Here is a 16,216-nt window from a genome sequence, read left to right on the forward strand (position 1 = left end):
AGAGAGCTCTTGGCTGCATTGGTTATTGAGTCAGTAATACCAGTGATTGCTACCCAGACGATCTTAATTGGTTTCTCTTCCCCCTTTAGAGTACCTTGTAGAGCTGAGAGAATATGGGCCTGTGTACTCCACATGGAGTGCGTTAGAGGGGGAGCTGGCTGAGCCCCTGGAGGGTGTGTCAGCCTGCATTGGCAACTGCTCTACAGCCTTGGAAGAGCTGACAGAGGACATGACAGAAGACTTTCTACCTGTGCTCAGGGAATATATTTTATACTCTGACTGCATGAAGGTAAGCTGACTCACTTCTTGTGCACTTAGGTACTTTCTTTGTTTTAGTCATTAATCAAAAAGTAATTGAATCCCCGCTCACCACAGCTGGAGAAAGCCCATGCACAGAGACGAGGACCCAACACAGCCATAAATAAATAAAAATAAAATTTAAAAAAAAAAGTAATTGATTATTGCCTATTTGCATGTGGTACAGATTTCCTTCTTCCTGGGTGGGCAGTATCAGACATGTGGACTGACCTCATGGACATGTAAAAAGAACACATGGTGAACCAAGTGTGTGAATTAAATGAAAGAAAAAAAGTTTGGAAGAGATTCTTATTAGTGTTCTCTGAGAGTTTGAGAATAGCATCTGCTGATTAAGAACAGTATGTTGTGGAAAAAGAGCAATTGGATAGTTAGAGCTCTTGGAGGTTAAAATATGATTGCTGAAATAAAATTGAAAAGTAAAGTTGCAAGATGAGGCTGAGGAAATCTTGGAAAGTAAAACAAATTTTAAATTTGGAGGGCTTCCCTGGTGGCGCAGTGGTTGGGAGTCCACCTGCCGATGCGGGGGACGCGGGTTCGTGCCCCGGTCTGGGAGGATCCCTCATGCCACGGGGCGGCTGGGCCCGTGAGCCATGGCCGCTGGGCCTGTGCGTCCGGAACCCGTGCTCTGCGGTGGGAGAGGCCACAACAGTGAGAGGCCCGCGTACCGCAAAAAAAAAAAAAAAAAAAAAAAGTAGTTGGAGAGAGGGCAGACAGCAGAAGCAAGAAGAAGAACTACAGTCCTGTAGCCTGTGGAATGAAAACCACATTCGCAGAAAGATAGATAAAATGAAAAGGCAGAGGACTATGTACCAGATGAAGGAACAAGATAAAACCCCAAAACAACAAATGAAGTGGAGATAGGCAACCTTCCAGAAAAAGAATTTAGAATAATGAGAGTGAAGATGATCCAGGACCTCAGAAACAGAATGGAGGCAAAGATGGAGAAGATGCAGGAAATGTTTAACAAAGACCTAGAAGAATTAAAGAACAAATAAACAGAGATGAACAGTAGAATAACTGAAATGAAAAATACACTAGAAGGGATCAATAACAGAGTAACTGAGGCAGAAGAACGGATAAGTGACCTGGAAGACAGAATGATGGAGTTCACTGCCATGGAACAGAATAAAGAAAAAAGAATGAAAAGAAATGAAGACAGCCTAAGAGACCCCTGGGATGACATTAAATGCACCACATTCGCATTATAGGGCTCCCAGAAGAAGAGAGAGAGAAAGGACCCGAGAAAATATTTGAAGAGATTATAGTCGAAAACTTCCCTAACATGGGAAAGAAAATAGCCACCCAAGTCCAGAAACGCAGAGAGTCCCTGGCAGGATAAACCCAGAGAGAAACATGCCAAGATACATAGCAATCAAATGGACAAAAATTAAAGACAAAGAAAAATTATTAAAAGCAACAAGGGAAAAACAACAAATAACATATAAGGGAACTCCCATAAGGTTAAAAGCTGATATCTCAGCAGAAACTACAAGCCAGAAGGGAGTGGCACAATATATTTAGAGTGATGAAAGGGAAAAACCTACAACCAAGAATACTCTACCTGGCAAGGATCTCATTCAGATTTGAGAGAGAAATCAAAGGCTTTATAGGCAAGCAAAAGCTAAGAGAATTCAGCACCACCTAACCGTCTCTACAACAGACGTTAAAGGAACTTCTCTAAGTGGGAAACACAAGAGAAGAAGAGGACCTACAAAAACAAACCCAAAACAATTTAGAAAATCGTAATAGGAACATACATATCAATAATTACCTTAAACGTGGATGGATTAAATGCTCCAACCAAAAAACACAGGCTTGCTGAATGGATACAAAAACAAGACCCACATATATGCTGTCTACAAGAGGCCCACTTCAGACCTAGGGACACATACAGACTGAAAGTGAGAGGATGGAAAAAGATATTCCATGCAAATGGAAGTCAAAAGAAAGCTGGAGTAGCAGTACTCATATCAGATAAAGTAGACTTTAAAATAAAGAATGTTACAAGAGACAAGGAAGGACACTACATAATGATCAAGGGATCAATCCAAGAAGAAGATATAACAATTATAAATATATATGCACCCAACATAGGAGCACCCCAATACATAAGGCAACTGCTAACAGCTCTAAAAGAGGGAATTGACAGTAACACAAGAATAGTGGGGGACTTTAACACCTCACTTACACCAATGTACAGATCATCCAGACAGAAAATTAATAAGGAAACACAAGCTTTAAATGACACAACAGACCAGATAGATTTAATTGATATTTATAGGACATTCCATCCGAAAACAGCAGATAACACTTTCTTCTCAAGTGCACATAGAACATTCACCAGGATAGATCACATCTTGGGTCACAAATCAAAACTCAGTAAATTTAAGAAAACTGAAATCATATCAAGCATCTTTTCTGACCACAGCACTGTGAAATCAGAAATAAATTACAGGGAGAAAAATGTTAAAAACACAAACACATGGAGGATAAACAGTACGTTACTAAATAACCAAGAGGTCACTGAAGAAATCAGAGGAAATCAAAAAATACCTAGAGACAAATGACTCCCACAAATGAAAACACAATGATCCAAAACCTATGGGATGCAGCAAAAGCAGTCTAAGAGGGAAGTTTATAGCAATACAGTCGTACCTCAAAAAGCAAGAAAAATCTCAAACAATCTAACCTTACACCTAAAGGAACTAGAGGAAGGAGAACAAACAAAACCCAAAGTCAGCAGAAGGAAAGAAAGCATAAAGATCAGAGCAGAAATAAATGAAATAGAAACAAAGAAAACAATAGCAAGGATCAATAAAACTAAAAGCTGGTTCTTTGAGAAGATAAACAAAATTGATAAGCCTTTTAGCCAGACTCTTCAAGAAAAAGAGGGAGAGGACTCAGATCAATAAAATTAGAAATGAAAAAGGAGAAGTTACAACAAACACTGCAGAAATACAAAGCATCATAAGAGACTACTACAGACAACTCTATGCCAATAAAATGGACAGTCTGGAAGAAATGGATACATTCTTAGAAAAGTATAACCTTCCAAGACTGAACCAGGAAGAAATAGAAAATATGAACAGACCAATCACAAGCAATGAAATTGAAACTGTGATTAAAAATCTTCCAACAAACAAAAGTCCAGGACCAGATGGCTTCACAAGTGAATTCTATCAAACATTTAGAGAGAGCTAACACCCATCCTTCTCAAACTCTTCCAAAAAATTGCAGAGGAAGGAACACTCCCAAAGTCATTCTATGAGGCCACCATCACCCTGATACCAAAACCAGACAAAGATACTCCAAAAAAAGAAAATTACAGACCAATATCACTGATGAATATAGATGCAAAAATCCTCGACAAAATACTAGCAAACAGAATCCAAAAACACATTAAAAGGATCATACACCATGATCAAGTGGGATCTATCACAGGGATGCAAGGATTCTTCAATATACGCAAATCAATCAAAGTGACACACCATATTAACAAACTGAAGAATAAAAACCATATGATCATCTCAATAGATGCAGAAAAAGCTTTTGACAAAATTCAATACCCATTTATGATAAAACCTATCTAGAGGCTGGGCATAGAGGGAACCTACCTCAACATAATAAAGGCCATATATGACAAACCCACAGTAAACATCATTCTCAAGGGTGAAAACTGAAAGCATTTCCTCTAAGATCAGGAAGAAGACAAGGATGTCCACCCTCTCCACTTTTATTCAACATAGTTTTGGAAGTCCTAGGCACAGCAATCAGAGAAGGAAAAGAAATAAAAGGAATCCAAATTAGAAAAGAAGAAGTAAAACTGTCACTGTTTGCAGATGACATGGTTTTATACATAGATAATCCTAAAGATGCCACCAGAAAACTACTAGAGCTAATCAATGAATTTGGTAAAGTTGCAGGACACAAAATTAATGCACAGAAATCTCTTGCATTCCTATACACTAACAACGGAAGATCAGAAAGAGAAATTAAGGAAACAATCCCATTCACCATTGCACCAAAAAGAATAAAATACCTAGGAATAAACCTACCTAAGGAGGTAAAAGACCTGTACTCAGAAAACTATAAGACACTGATGAAAGAAATCAAAGATGACACAAATAGATGGAGAGATACACCATGTTCTTGGAAGAATCAATATCGTGAAAATGACTATACTATCCAAAGCAATCTACAGATTCAGTGCCATCCCTATCAAGTTACCAATGGCATTTTTTACAGAACTAGAACAAAAAATCTTAAAATTTGTATGGAGACACAAAAGACCTCAAATAGCCAATCCTGAGGGGAAAAAATGGAGCTGAAGGAGTCAGACTCCCTGACTTCAGACTATACTACAAAGCTATAGTAATCAAGACAGTATGGTACTAGCACAAAAACAGAAATATAGATCAATGGAACAGGATAGAAAGCCCAGAGATAAACCCACGCAGCTGTGGTCACCTAATCTATGGCAAAGGAGGCAAGGATATAAAATAGAGAAAAGACAGCCTCTTCAATAAGCGGTGCTGGGAAAACTGGTCAGCTATATGTAAAAGAATGAAATTAGAACACTCCCTAATATCATACACAAAAGTAAACTCAAAATGGATTAAAGTCTTACCTAAATGTAAGACTGGACATTATAAAACTCTTAGAGGAAAACATAGGAAGAACACTCTTTGACATAAATCACAGCAAGGTCTTTTTTGACCCACCTCCTAGAGTAATGGAAATAAAAACAAAAATAAACAAATGGGACCTAATGAAACTTAAAAGGTTTTGCACAGCAAAGGAAACTATAAACAAGATGAAAAGACAACCCTCAGAGTGGGAGAAAATATTTGCAAATGAATCAATGGACAAAGGATTAATCTCCAGAATATATAAACAGCTCATGCTGCTCAGTATCAAAAAAACAACGCAGTTCAAAAACGGAGAGAAAACCTAAATAGACATTTCTCCAAAGAAGACATACAGATGGCCAAGAGGCATGTGAAAAGCTGCTCAACACCACTAATTATTAGAGAAATGCAAATCAAAACCACAGTGAGGTGTCACCTCACACTGGTTAGAATGGGCATCATCAGAAAACATACGAACAGTGAATGCTGGAGAGGGTGTGGAGAAAAGGGAACCCTCTTGCACTGTTGGTGGGAATGTAAATTGATACAGCCACTGTGGAGAACAGTATGGAGGTTCCTTAAAAAACTAAAAATAGAATTACCATATGACCCAGCAATCCCACTACTGGGCATACACCCAGAGAAAAACCATAATTCAAAAAGACACATGCATCCCAGTGTTCACTGCAACACTGTTTACAATAGCTAGGTCATGGAAGCACCCTTAATGCCCATTGACAGACGAATGGTTAAAGAAGATGTGGTACATATATACAATGGAATCTTACTCAGCCATTGGGTCATTTGTAGAGATGTGGATGGACCTAGAGACTGTCATACAGAGTGAAGCAAGTCAGAAAGAGAAAAACAAATACTGTATATTAATGCATATATGTGGAATCTAGAAAAATAGTACAGATGAACCGGTTTGCAAGGCAGAGGTAGAGAGAGACACAGATGTAGAGAACAAACATATGGACAACCAGGCTTCCCTGGTGGTGCACTGGTTAAGAATCCGCCTGCCAATGCAGGGAACATGGGTTCGAGCCCTGGTCTGGGAAGATTCCACATGCTGTGGAGCAGCTAAGTCCGTGCACCACAACTACTGAACCTGTGCTCTAGAGCCCATGAGCCACAACTACTGAGCCCGTGTGCCACAACTACTGAAGCCCACGTGCCTAGAGCCTGTGCTCCACAACAAGAGAAGCCACTGCAATGAGAAGCCCATGCACTGCAATGAAGATTAGCCCCTGCTTGCTGCAACTAGAGAAAGCACATGTGTAGCAACGAAGACCCAAAGCAGCCAAAAATAAAAAAATTAAATAAATTTATATTTTAAAAAGTTGTATGGACACCATGGGGGGAAAGCGGGGGTGGGTGGTGGTGGTGGTGTGATGAACTGGGAGATCGGGATTGACATATATACACTACTATGTGTAAAATAGATAACTAATAAGAACCTACTGTATAAAAAATAAAAGTAGTTGGAAAGTAGAACAAAAATGCGAAAATACTGAAAATGTGAAAGAATGATAAGAGACGTGGAGGGTTAATCTCAGAAGTTTAGCATCCAACTGATAGGAGTTCCTGATTGAGAGAACAGAGAAAACTGAGGGAAGGAAATTATGAAAGAAATAATACAAGAAAATCTCTCTAAGCTGAAGGCCATGACAGGTTAACCACCCAGCAAAAGGAATGGACAGAGAACCAATGCAAAGCATATCATTGTAAAATTTTAGAACAAAAGTGGTAAGGATCAAATGCTTTAATGTCCACATTAGAAACTGCCCCAGTCTGCACTTAGACTGGTTGGAGAGCATAGCTTCTGGGGACTACTACGGTTGTAGACAAGGTTCATCTTGTCTAACTTGCTCATTTTATAGATGAAGAAGCAGAGCCCCATGGGTAGATCTTTTCTCTGTTCCATGGCCCCAATTCTAATGAGCAGCCACCTTATATTTGTGTCTTTACTGTTGGCGAGAGAAACTGGATCGGTTCCTGCTTTTCAAAGCTGAGGCTCAAATTATCTCTCTCTAAGTATAATTGTGGCTGGGTACATTCTGTTCCCTTTGGAGGCAGAGAGAAAGCACCGAAAAAGGAGGGTCGTTATCAGGCCATGTGGAACAGATGAATAATGTTCAGGGAACAATGAGGACAGCTTGTACTGGAAAGATGGTTGAAGATGTGTATTCCAAAGTTGCTATGGAGTGAACAGTGCTTGAGAGAGAGGGGTACCAAAGTTACCCTCAGGCTCAAGACTCAAGTTAAGCACACTGTAGACATCTGCAGGTGAGCCCTTCCGTGGGCTCACATCCTGTACACAATGTGTGTGTAAAATGTAATTATGATAGTAACGGGCTGAAAGAGAACACGTTAGAGTCTTTAGCAAAGTTCTGGCAGTGCCTTTTGAGTACTGGCATCACTATGACCAGGCCAAGAGTTGGAGAATTTTTATTTAAGAAGATTAGGGCAGAGCCCTATACTTCATATCCCACACTGCCTCATTCATAGCAGGTAGTTGGCAGATATTGAAGTTGGCAGTGTGGTGCCATTGGAACATTTACAGATATATAACTATTGTATGTCATGTATCTTTTTTTTTAACTTTTTATTTTATATTGGAGTATAGTTGATTAACAGTGTTGTGATAGTTTCAGGTGTACAGCAAAGTGATTCAGTTATACATATACCTGTATCTATTCTTTTTCAAAGCATAGGGAGCTCTGCTCATTGTTATGTACCTTGTTATTTTTAAGAGAGTTTTATCTGCTAGTCAAAGAGCATGCTTATCTCAGAGGTCTTGGTGACGACTAGTGAGGTGAGAGTCAGAAGAGTGGGTGATAAGGTAAAGGCCAGTGTGAGTGGGGCCAGTTGAGCAAGGGAGCAGGTGGCAGGTGGGGAGGTCAAAGAGATAAGTAAAGGCCAGGACATACGGTAATATCTTAAAGGCCATGGTTGGTAAGAGTCTGGATTTTGTACTTAGGAATAAAAGAGAAGCCAGTTAGTTTCCTGCAGGGAAATGACAGGATACGGTTTTTACTTTAAGAAGACAGCTAGTGCTGCAGTATGGAGAATGGGTTGTTGGGTGGGGGACGGGGAGAGGAGGTCCGGAGACCATTAGGAAACTGTTGCAGGGAGCCAGGTGGCAGATAACTGAGGTGGTGGAGCTTGGAGAAGTGGGTGGATTTGGGGTATATTTTGTATGAAGGGAGAACTAGACTTGCTGCTGTATTAATGTGAAGTGAGAAATGGAGGAATTGAGGATGACTCCTGGGTTTTTGGCTTGAGCAGCTGTGTTGATAGTGGTTCTGTTTAGTGAGATGAGGAAGTTTGGGGTGGAACAGATTGGGCAGTTGGGAATCAGGTTGTTTTGTCCATATTCAGTTAAGAAAATGCCTGTTAGTCATTAAAGTAGTGATGTCATGGCAGCTGGTTATGAGTTTAGAGTGGGAATAGAAATTTGGGAGTCATTTCTGTATAGATGGCGTTTAAATCTACGAGAGTCAGGGAGATTATCTGGTGAGATGAGATCGAGGTAAATAGTCCAGGCCTGCTTCCTGAGGCATTGGCAATATTTAGTGGTGTAGCACCTAATTAGGCAATATTGGCAATATTTAGTGGCAATATTTAGTGGTGTATATTGGCAATATTTAGTGGTGTAGCACGTAATTAGGGGGTGGAACAAGTAGGAAAGTAGCCTGAGAAGGAATGGTCAGTGTGGTAGGAGAAAAAGAGTAGAGGATGACCTTAGGGGAAACCAAGAGAAGTGTTTTTAGAAAGAGCATGATAAATGGTGGCCATCGGATTTAATAATATGGAAGTCATTGCTGATCGTGATTAGAGGTGTAAGATGTGGATGCAGAAGTTTGGGTTTGAGGACAGTTTGAGTTGGAGATAAATACTTTGAGCAACGTTCCAGGATTGCTGTTTTCAAATGCTGGTTATTTAATTGCCGGATGGTTTCTTCAGCCTGCCCACCTTTTCTCCTCAGAGGCCACAAGGCGGAGCTAATGAGTCAAGTGACTAGTCAATGCTTTAGGTTGCCCACTTGTGGTGCCTTTCAAAAACCAAAAAGATTTTCTGGAAGATTGATTTCGGGGAGGAAAGTCCTCCTTCCTAAACAAAAGTGATTATGGACTGAGGGCCTGATTTCTTGAAAATGTGAAGAATCAGGATGTAGAAATGTACATGATGATCTCAAATGTTTTTAAAAATTAGAAAAGTATAAAAATTAAAACTCTGAGATTCTGAGTTAGGGCAGACTGGATACATATTGAAACTTCCTCTTTTTCATGAAACCAAAATGACACTAGAATGATTTTTTTTTAAAGGTATCTTCCGCAAAGACAAAGAGCAGCAAGAAGGGAAACAATCACAGTACAGTGAGGAACTAAAAGCAAATTGAGAGGTGACAGGGACTCAGGTGACTCAAAGCCGCCCAAGCTGACGGTGGGGAAAGACTAAGAGCCACCTGGTTTACACCGGGGACTCCTTCAAAATGGTCAAGAATTGGCAGCACCAAGTACCTCGGGACTGAGGGAAAGATGGAGTGAAAGAGAAGGATTAGTCAGGGGTCTGTTTCAGAAGCAGTTAGAGCTTCCGATTCTGTCCTCCCTCCTCACACAGGGGCCACTATCGCTTTGCCACTCGGGCAGAGCTGGAGGGTGATAAAAAAAAAAATAGAGGGTCTCTGGACCGAGAGCCGCCAGGCAAAGTTAAAGGTGGCGGCTAAGATCCTAAAATCTAAAGCAAAAGGTTACTGAGATTTGAGATTCTTAGTCGTCTTCCTCTGCTTGGCTCTCAGCCTTATACCTTCCCTGCAAGCATTAAAAGAGCCTTTTGGAAAAATCTAAACAGGTTTTGGGAGAAGAGACTAGAATATACTGATATTGAGAGGGATAGGGGAATCTTCAATGAAATGACCCAGCAGAGTCCCTGTAGAGAACTGTCAGCAAGACCTCGAAGTCACAGAGCTTTCAACCAGTTTTTTAGTGTCTCCCTCTTAGGTGAGTGTGCAGATAAGGGTCGCCAGATATTTAAGGGAAGGTTCTAATATGAGTTTCAAGTAAATACAGAGAAGGAAAAACATAAAGCATCATTGAGGGAGAAGAAAACTTCCAGGAAAAAAAAAAATCAGTATCTTCAGAAAGAGAAGAGATGTCACAGCCATAAAACAAGCATTTTTTAAAATCCAGAGAATAAACAAAGAGCTCATGGAAATGCAGATCATGATAGAAATGAAAAAACAAAATCAATAGAGAAGAGTTAGCAGAAAAAGTTAAGGAAATCACTTTAAAATGAAACAGAAAGACAGATAGAGGATTGGAGAGAAAAAGAATATAAAAGTGAGAGGGCCAGACCAAAATATTTCAGGTATCCAACATCTGAAAAACAGACGTGCCAGGAAGAGACACAGAGAAGTGGGGAGCATCAAAGGAGTCATTCAAGAGAAAAGACTAGAAGTAAAGACAAAACGTGTTACTGGTTGTGCCTGAAAGATGAGATTCTGGGTGCTTTTTCCCCCCTCCTCTACCTTTTTCCTTATTTTCCAAATTTTCTGTAACAAGTATTTTTTAAAACTAAGGCAAAATGTGTGGTTTTAGTATTACCAACATTGCCCTAGAAAATTTAACTCACAGGTTGTCTGTCATCAAAGAATGAATATGTAAAAAGAGCATGTTGAATGGGGCAACCTAAGTTCAGTCATTTAATCAGAAATTATGTCATCAGGACCAAGTTCAGACTAATTTTCCTCCCCATAGGAAAATGCTCTCCTAGAGGGGCACCCAAAGACAGGCCATAGGGCTATGTCGGGTGTCAGATTTCTTTTTAAATTATTATAAATTTTAAAAATTGAAGTATATTTGACATATAATATTAGTTTCATGTGTACAACATAATGATTCCACATTTGTGTACATTGCAAAACAATTACCAAAATAACTTTATTTACCCTGTGACCTTACAGAGTTAGTACAGTGTTATTGACTATTCTCCATGCTATACAGTACATCCCCATGACTTGTTTATTTTTATTTTTTAAATTTTATTTATTTTTGGCTGCATTGGGTCTTTGTTGCTGCACATGGGCATTCTCTAGTTGTGGCGAGCGGGGGCTACTCTTCGTTGCGGTGCGCGGGCTTCTCATTGCGGTGGCTTCTCGTTGCGGAACATGGGCTCTAGTTGTGCGGGCTTCAGTAGTTGCAGCATGCGGGCTCAGTAGTTGTGGCACACAGGCATTAGAGCACGCAGGCTTCAGTAGTTGTGGCTCACGGTCTCTAGAGCACAGGCTCAGTAGTTGTGGCGCACGGGCTTAGTGGCTCCGCAGCATGTGGGATTTTCCCAGACCAGGTAGGTATTGAACCCGTGTCACCTGCATTGGCAGGCGGATTCTTAACCGCTGTGCCACCAGGGAAGTCCACTTACTTATTTTATACCTGGAAGTTTGTACCTCTTGATACCCTTCACCCATTTTGTAACCCTCCGAACCCTTCTTCCCTCTGGCAACCACCAATCTTTTCTCTGTATCTGTGAGTCTGGGTTTTGTTTGGTTTTGGGTGTTTGATTTTTATTCTCATTTGAGCTTCTTTATTACGGAACCCTCATTATTCTACACAAATTCCTCCTGGGTCTTTTGGGCTGTCAGCCCTTGGCGCACCAGAATACAAGCCATTCTGTACTGTCAACCCTGCATCCTAATGTCCCTCTTACGGAAAGACTTGAAGCTTAAAAACCTTCCGGACCTGTGGACCATTTGCATTGGGGCTGTTTTTGGCTGCTCTCTCCTCCTCCTCCACGTTTGTGAGCCGACAGCCTTCTCAGGGGGAGACATGAGCATGAGCTCTGGGGGTGGAGACTTTCCTGTTTCCTGGATGTTGGACTTTCCTATTGACACTGACCATTGTGGCACGTTCTTGGAGAAAATCCAGTGCAGATGTTGAGAGCCAAAACACAGAATGTATCTGTGATTGAACTTCCAAACACTTTTGTTTAATGGCTGTTGTTAGTTTGTAAAGTAAACATTTTGGATGACAGGTGTTATGTTTCCATTGCTTAACTTTTTTATCATGGAAAAATTCAAACATATCCAAAAGTAGGGTGGAAGTATAACTATCCCCCACGTACCCATCAGCCAGCTGCAACAGTCGCCCACTCACGGTCCATCTTGTTCTAGCTCTCCTCCCCCTGCTCCCAGCCCCCGCCCCCTGGGTTATTTTAAAGCAAATCCCAGGCATCACATCACTTCATACAAAAATACATATCTCTGAAATGCAAGCATTCTTTTAAAAAAGAAAAAGGACCACATTATTATCACACCTAAACAGATTATTTTTCCCCTTAATATTTCCTCAAATATCCAGTTAGTGTTCGATTTCCCCAGTTGTCTCAGACACTGTTTTTATAGTTTTTTCCCAAATTGGGATATAAATAAAATCCATACATTGCTTGATATATTTTTTTAATATTTTAGAAATCCCTCCCCCTCTGTTTTTCCTTGCAATTTATTTATTAAAGAAACAAGTCATTTTTTTCCTCTGCATTTGAAAAGAAGGGTAGTGAAGTTGCAGATTACTAGGATCATTTTGAAATTGTGATGAAATGCTCTACATTAAAATATATATATATAGCGTTTGAGAGAAATGTATTCCGTGTCTCTAATTAAAAGTCACCTCTCGGGCTTCCCTGGTGGCGCAGTGGTTGAGCATCCACCTGCCAATGCAGGGGACACGGGTTCGAGCCCTGGTCCGGGAAGATCCCACGTGCCGCGGAGCGGCTGGGCCCGTGCACCACAACTGCTGAGCCTGTGCTCTAGAGCCCGTCTGCCACAACTAATGAAGCCCTCGGGCATAGAGCCCATGCTCCGCAGCGGGAGAGGCCACCGCAATGAGAAGCCGGCGCACCACAACGAGGAGTAGCCCCCGCTCCCTGCAGCTGGGAAAAGCCCGCGTGCAGTAACGAAGACCCAACTCAGCCAAAAATAAATTTATTAAAAAAAAAAAAAAAGTCACCTCTCATTGAGGTCCTCCCTGGCCACCCAGTGTACAATTCGTCATCTCCCAAACCCTCAGTGCTTTACATCCTCCTTTCCTATTTTATCTTTTTTCCTGGACACCTAGCACTGCCTTACACGCGCTGTATTGTTACATTTTACTTGTGTGTTATCTGCCTCCCCTCTAGAATGTAAGCTCCAGGTGGGCAGGGGTTTTGTGTGTTTTGCTCTCTGCTGTGTCCCCAGCACTTGGGTAAGTGAATGAAGGAATGTTAAGGCAGGGCAGAAACAGGGTGAGGATGGCTGTGGAAGGCGGGGCAGGGGCATGCAGAGTGGATGCAAGTATCTGCACGCCCCTCCCCTTGTTGATTTCTGGTGTCCACTGGAATCAGAGACCCCTATAGGTCTCTGTGAGAAGCTCAGATGACAAATGTCTTTTGCTTGTCACTCAGTGATAGAAGAGCCTCTCTGCAGATGCTGACACAGTATCTTGGCCCTTTCACTCCATCGTAGGCTCAGGCCCCCTCAACCAGAGGCTAGTGTGGCCAGGTTAATTTGCAGAATCTGTGCTGTTTCGGCTGGCAGGCCAGTCCCTACAGACCGTCAACCGTGGTGTTCAAAGGTGCTCCCAGCGAGCATGGTAGTCTTCCACAGTTTATCTTGATTCAGAACAGGTTTCCCAGCCTTTAGCCTTTAGCCTTTAGCCTGGTTGGATTGCAGGCAGGCTGGGAAACCGCGCTCTGCCCTGGAAGGCAGCAGGAGAAGCCTGGGTGAGTCACCACCGTGCTCTTAGCCAGCAGTGTGGCCTCAACCAGGTCCCTCCACGGTGCCTTAGCGTTCTCGCCTGTAGAATGGCGGTGGCATCCTTTCACTGCCGCAGGGTCGTTGTGAGCTTTTGTTGTTGTTGGGAGTTTTTTCCGCTGTCCACTGAGGCAGGGATGTTAGCCCAAATCCTCCAGTCAGGCTTCATGAGAAGGCAGTGTCTGGTTGCTCCAGGCGAGGCTGGGATTGCAGTGGCTGAGGAGACAGAGCCCTTACCTCTCCTCTGGGCCAAGGAAGGCACGGTCCCAGTAGTGGGAGGGGGCGTGTGTGGCTGAATCTTGGGGCCCCCTTGCCTGCTTTGGGGGTAGGGAGAGGAGATGCATTTAGCTGAGTGGAGCTGACAGGGCTCCTCTCACCATCCCTCCGTGCCTGGGGGCCTGGGCAACCTCTGCAGAGAGACTTGGAGCAGAACTGGGGACAGGAGGCCCCAGGAACTTCTCTGCAGATGCTGACAAGTATCTTGGCCCTTTCACTCCATCGTAGGCTCAGGCCCCCTCAACCACAGGCTAGTGTGGCCAGGTTTATCGGCAGAATCTGCTGTTTTGGGTGGGAGGCTAGTCCCTGCAGACATTTACCATCTGAGCTTCTCCCAGAGATCTGTAGGGGTCTCTGATTCCAGTGGATACCAGAAGTCAACGAGGTGAGGGGCGCGGAGATACTTGCGTTCCCCTCTGCGTGCCCCTGCCCCGCCCTCCACAGCCATCCGCACCCTGTTTCTGTCCTGCCTGAACATTCCTTCGTTCACTTACCGAAGTGCTGGGGATACAGCAGAGAGCACAACACACACAGCTGTGCTGTGTCCCAAGGTATTGTTTTAAGAGCATTTCTAGCTTTGGTTGTGAGGTTCTTGCCACACTGACGGGGGTGTGTCACTGGAACAACTCACCCTAGTTCCTGGAACCCTGTTCCTAGCCTGGATGTGCGCTTTTCCCAGTAAGATGTGAGGCGTCCTGTGAAGGGAGTCCATGGCATGGATTCTAGGTGCCCCTGCCCCTGGCCCCGAGGGAACCATATTTGTGTCTCCATGGAGAGCAGCTAGTGCTGATACCAGACCAGTAGATTTAGAATGCTTTCGGCTCTGTGAAATCCAGAAAGGACCCCTGTTTTTTTGTTCTGTTTTTTTACTTTATTGATTTGTTCTGTTCAGTATGGCAGCCCCTTGCCATGGGTGGCTATTTCAGTTAAATATTTATTTATTTATTTAATTTTATTTTTGGCTGTGTCGGGTCTTAGTTGTGGTGTGCGGGCTTCTCTCTAGTTGTGGCATGCAGGCTCCAGAGCGTGCGGGCTCTGTAGTTGTGGCGCACAGGTTCCAGAGCACACGGGCTCGGTAGTTGCAGCATGCAGCCTCACTCATTGTGGCTCACAGGCTCAGGAGTTGTGGCGTGTGGGCTTAGTTGCCCCGCGGCCTGTGGGATCTTAGTTCCCCGACCGGGGATCGAACCCACATCCGCTGCATTGGAAGGCAGATTCTTAACCACTGGACCACCAGGGAAGTCCTGTTATTTCAGTTTAATCAAATCAGGTAAAATTAATAAAAATTTAAATCCAGTTCCTCAGTCACACCAGCCACATTTCAAGAGCTCAGTCAGCACGTGGGACGAGCAGCCGCTGTACTGGATAGTGCAGATCATGGAACGTTTCCATCACAACACAAAGTTCTATGAGCGGCACCATCAGTGTTCCCGCTGATGAGTGTGGGGAGGTAACTTCAGAGCGCCGAAGAGAATGCTGAATGACCAGCAATGAAAAGGGAAGCTATTGCAAGTTTTACTTCACGTTCTTCTAGTGGTGAAACACTTTTCCAAGTAAATACTTACTTAGGGGAGACTTGAGGTTCCCCATGCTGACGCCTTCCATTAGAAGCATCAGAGCGTTGTCAGTGATTCAGTCACTCGTCACCTTTTAGCACGTGCTAGGGACACAGGGTGTCCACTTCTTCAGCCAAGGAATGGCTCCTTCCTGCCCGGACTCCATGCTCTGCCAGAGAGCGTGAGATTCGAAGCTCTCATAGCAGTTTGTGTCTTCTGAGTTAGTGGCAAAGAAAGTTCTTATTACTCTTGGTTTGTCACTTGTGGTTCTACTAAAAGAAGAAAAAAAGAAACCCTGGGATGAAACCGATACTTTTCTGTTCTATCTGGTGAGGTCTTAGCGGCAGAGCCAGGAGCAGATGAGGCAAGGGAGGCGCCCAGGGCACAGATTTAGGGAAACACGCTCAGGTGCCAACCTTGAACTTGCACAGGGCCCAAGACTGAGGGTCTCCTTAAATTTTGCATCCTGGGTGCCTGGCTTGCCTCCGCCTCGTTCCACCCAGCCTGGCTCCCATCACCGCTCACTCTGGCGGGCTCGCCGCATGGTTGCAGGGCTTCTGGCCTCGTCCATGGCTCTTCGAGCACAAGCAGCCTCCTACCGTGTCTGAACCTCTCCCTTAGCTGGAACCCCTCAAATACGAGCTGTA

At 43.1% G+C, this 16,216-nt stretch overlaps 1 protein-coding gene across 8 annotated transcripts in view; it reads left to right on the forward strand.

Annotated features, from left to right (window-relative positions):
* SNX30 (sorting nexin family member 30) overlaps positions 1 to 16,216 on the forward strand; it is a 121,748-nt gene that overhangs the window by 72,984 nt on the left and 32,548 nt on the right. For all 8 annotated transcript variants that reach the window (XR_007477860.1, XR_007477861.1, XR_004483045.2 and 5 more), the window contains one exon: positions 90 to 289. Coding sequence is in view for 4 of the 8 variants with exons in the window: in XM_004269329.4 (XP_004269377.1) it covers positions 90 to 289 (200 nt within the window). In the remaining 4 variants the exon portion in view is untranslated. The remainder of the gene's footprint in view (positions 1 to 89; positions 290 to 16,216) is intronic.

Source organism: Orcinus orca, chromosome 6 (assembly GCF_937001465.1).
Source record: "Orcinus orca chromosome 6, mOrcOrc1.1, whole genome shotgun sequence".
In the NCBI taxonomy this organism is placed as follows: Eukaryota; Metazoa; Chordata; class Mammalia; order Artiodactyla; family Delphinidae; genus Orcinus; species Orcinus orca.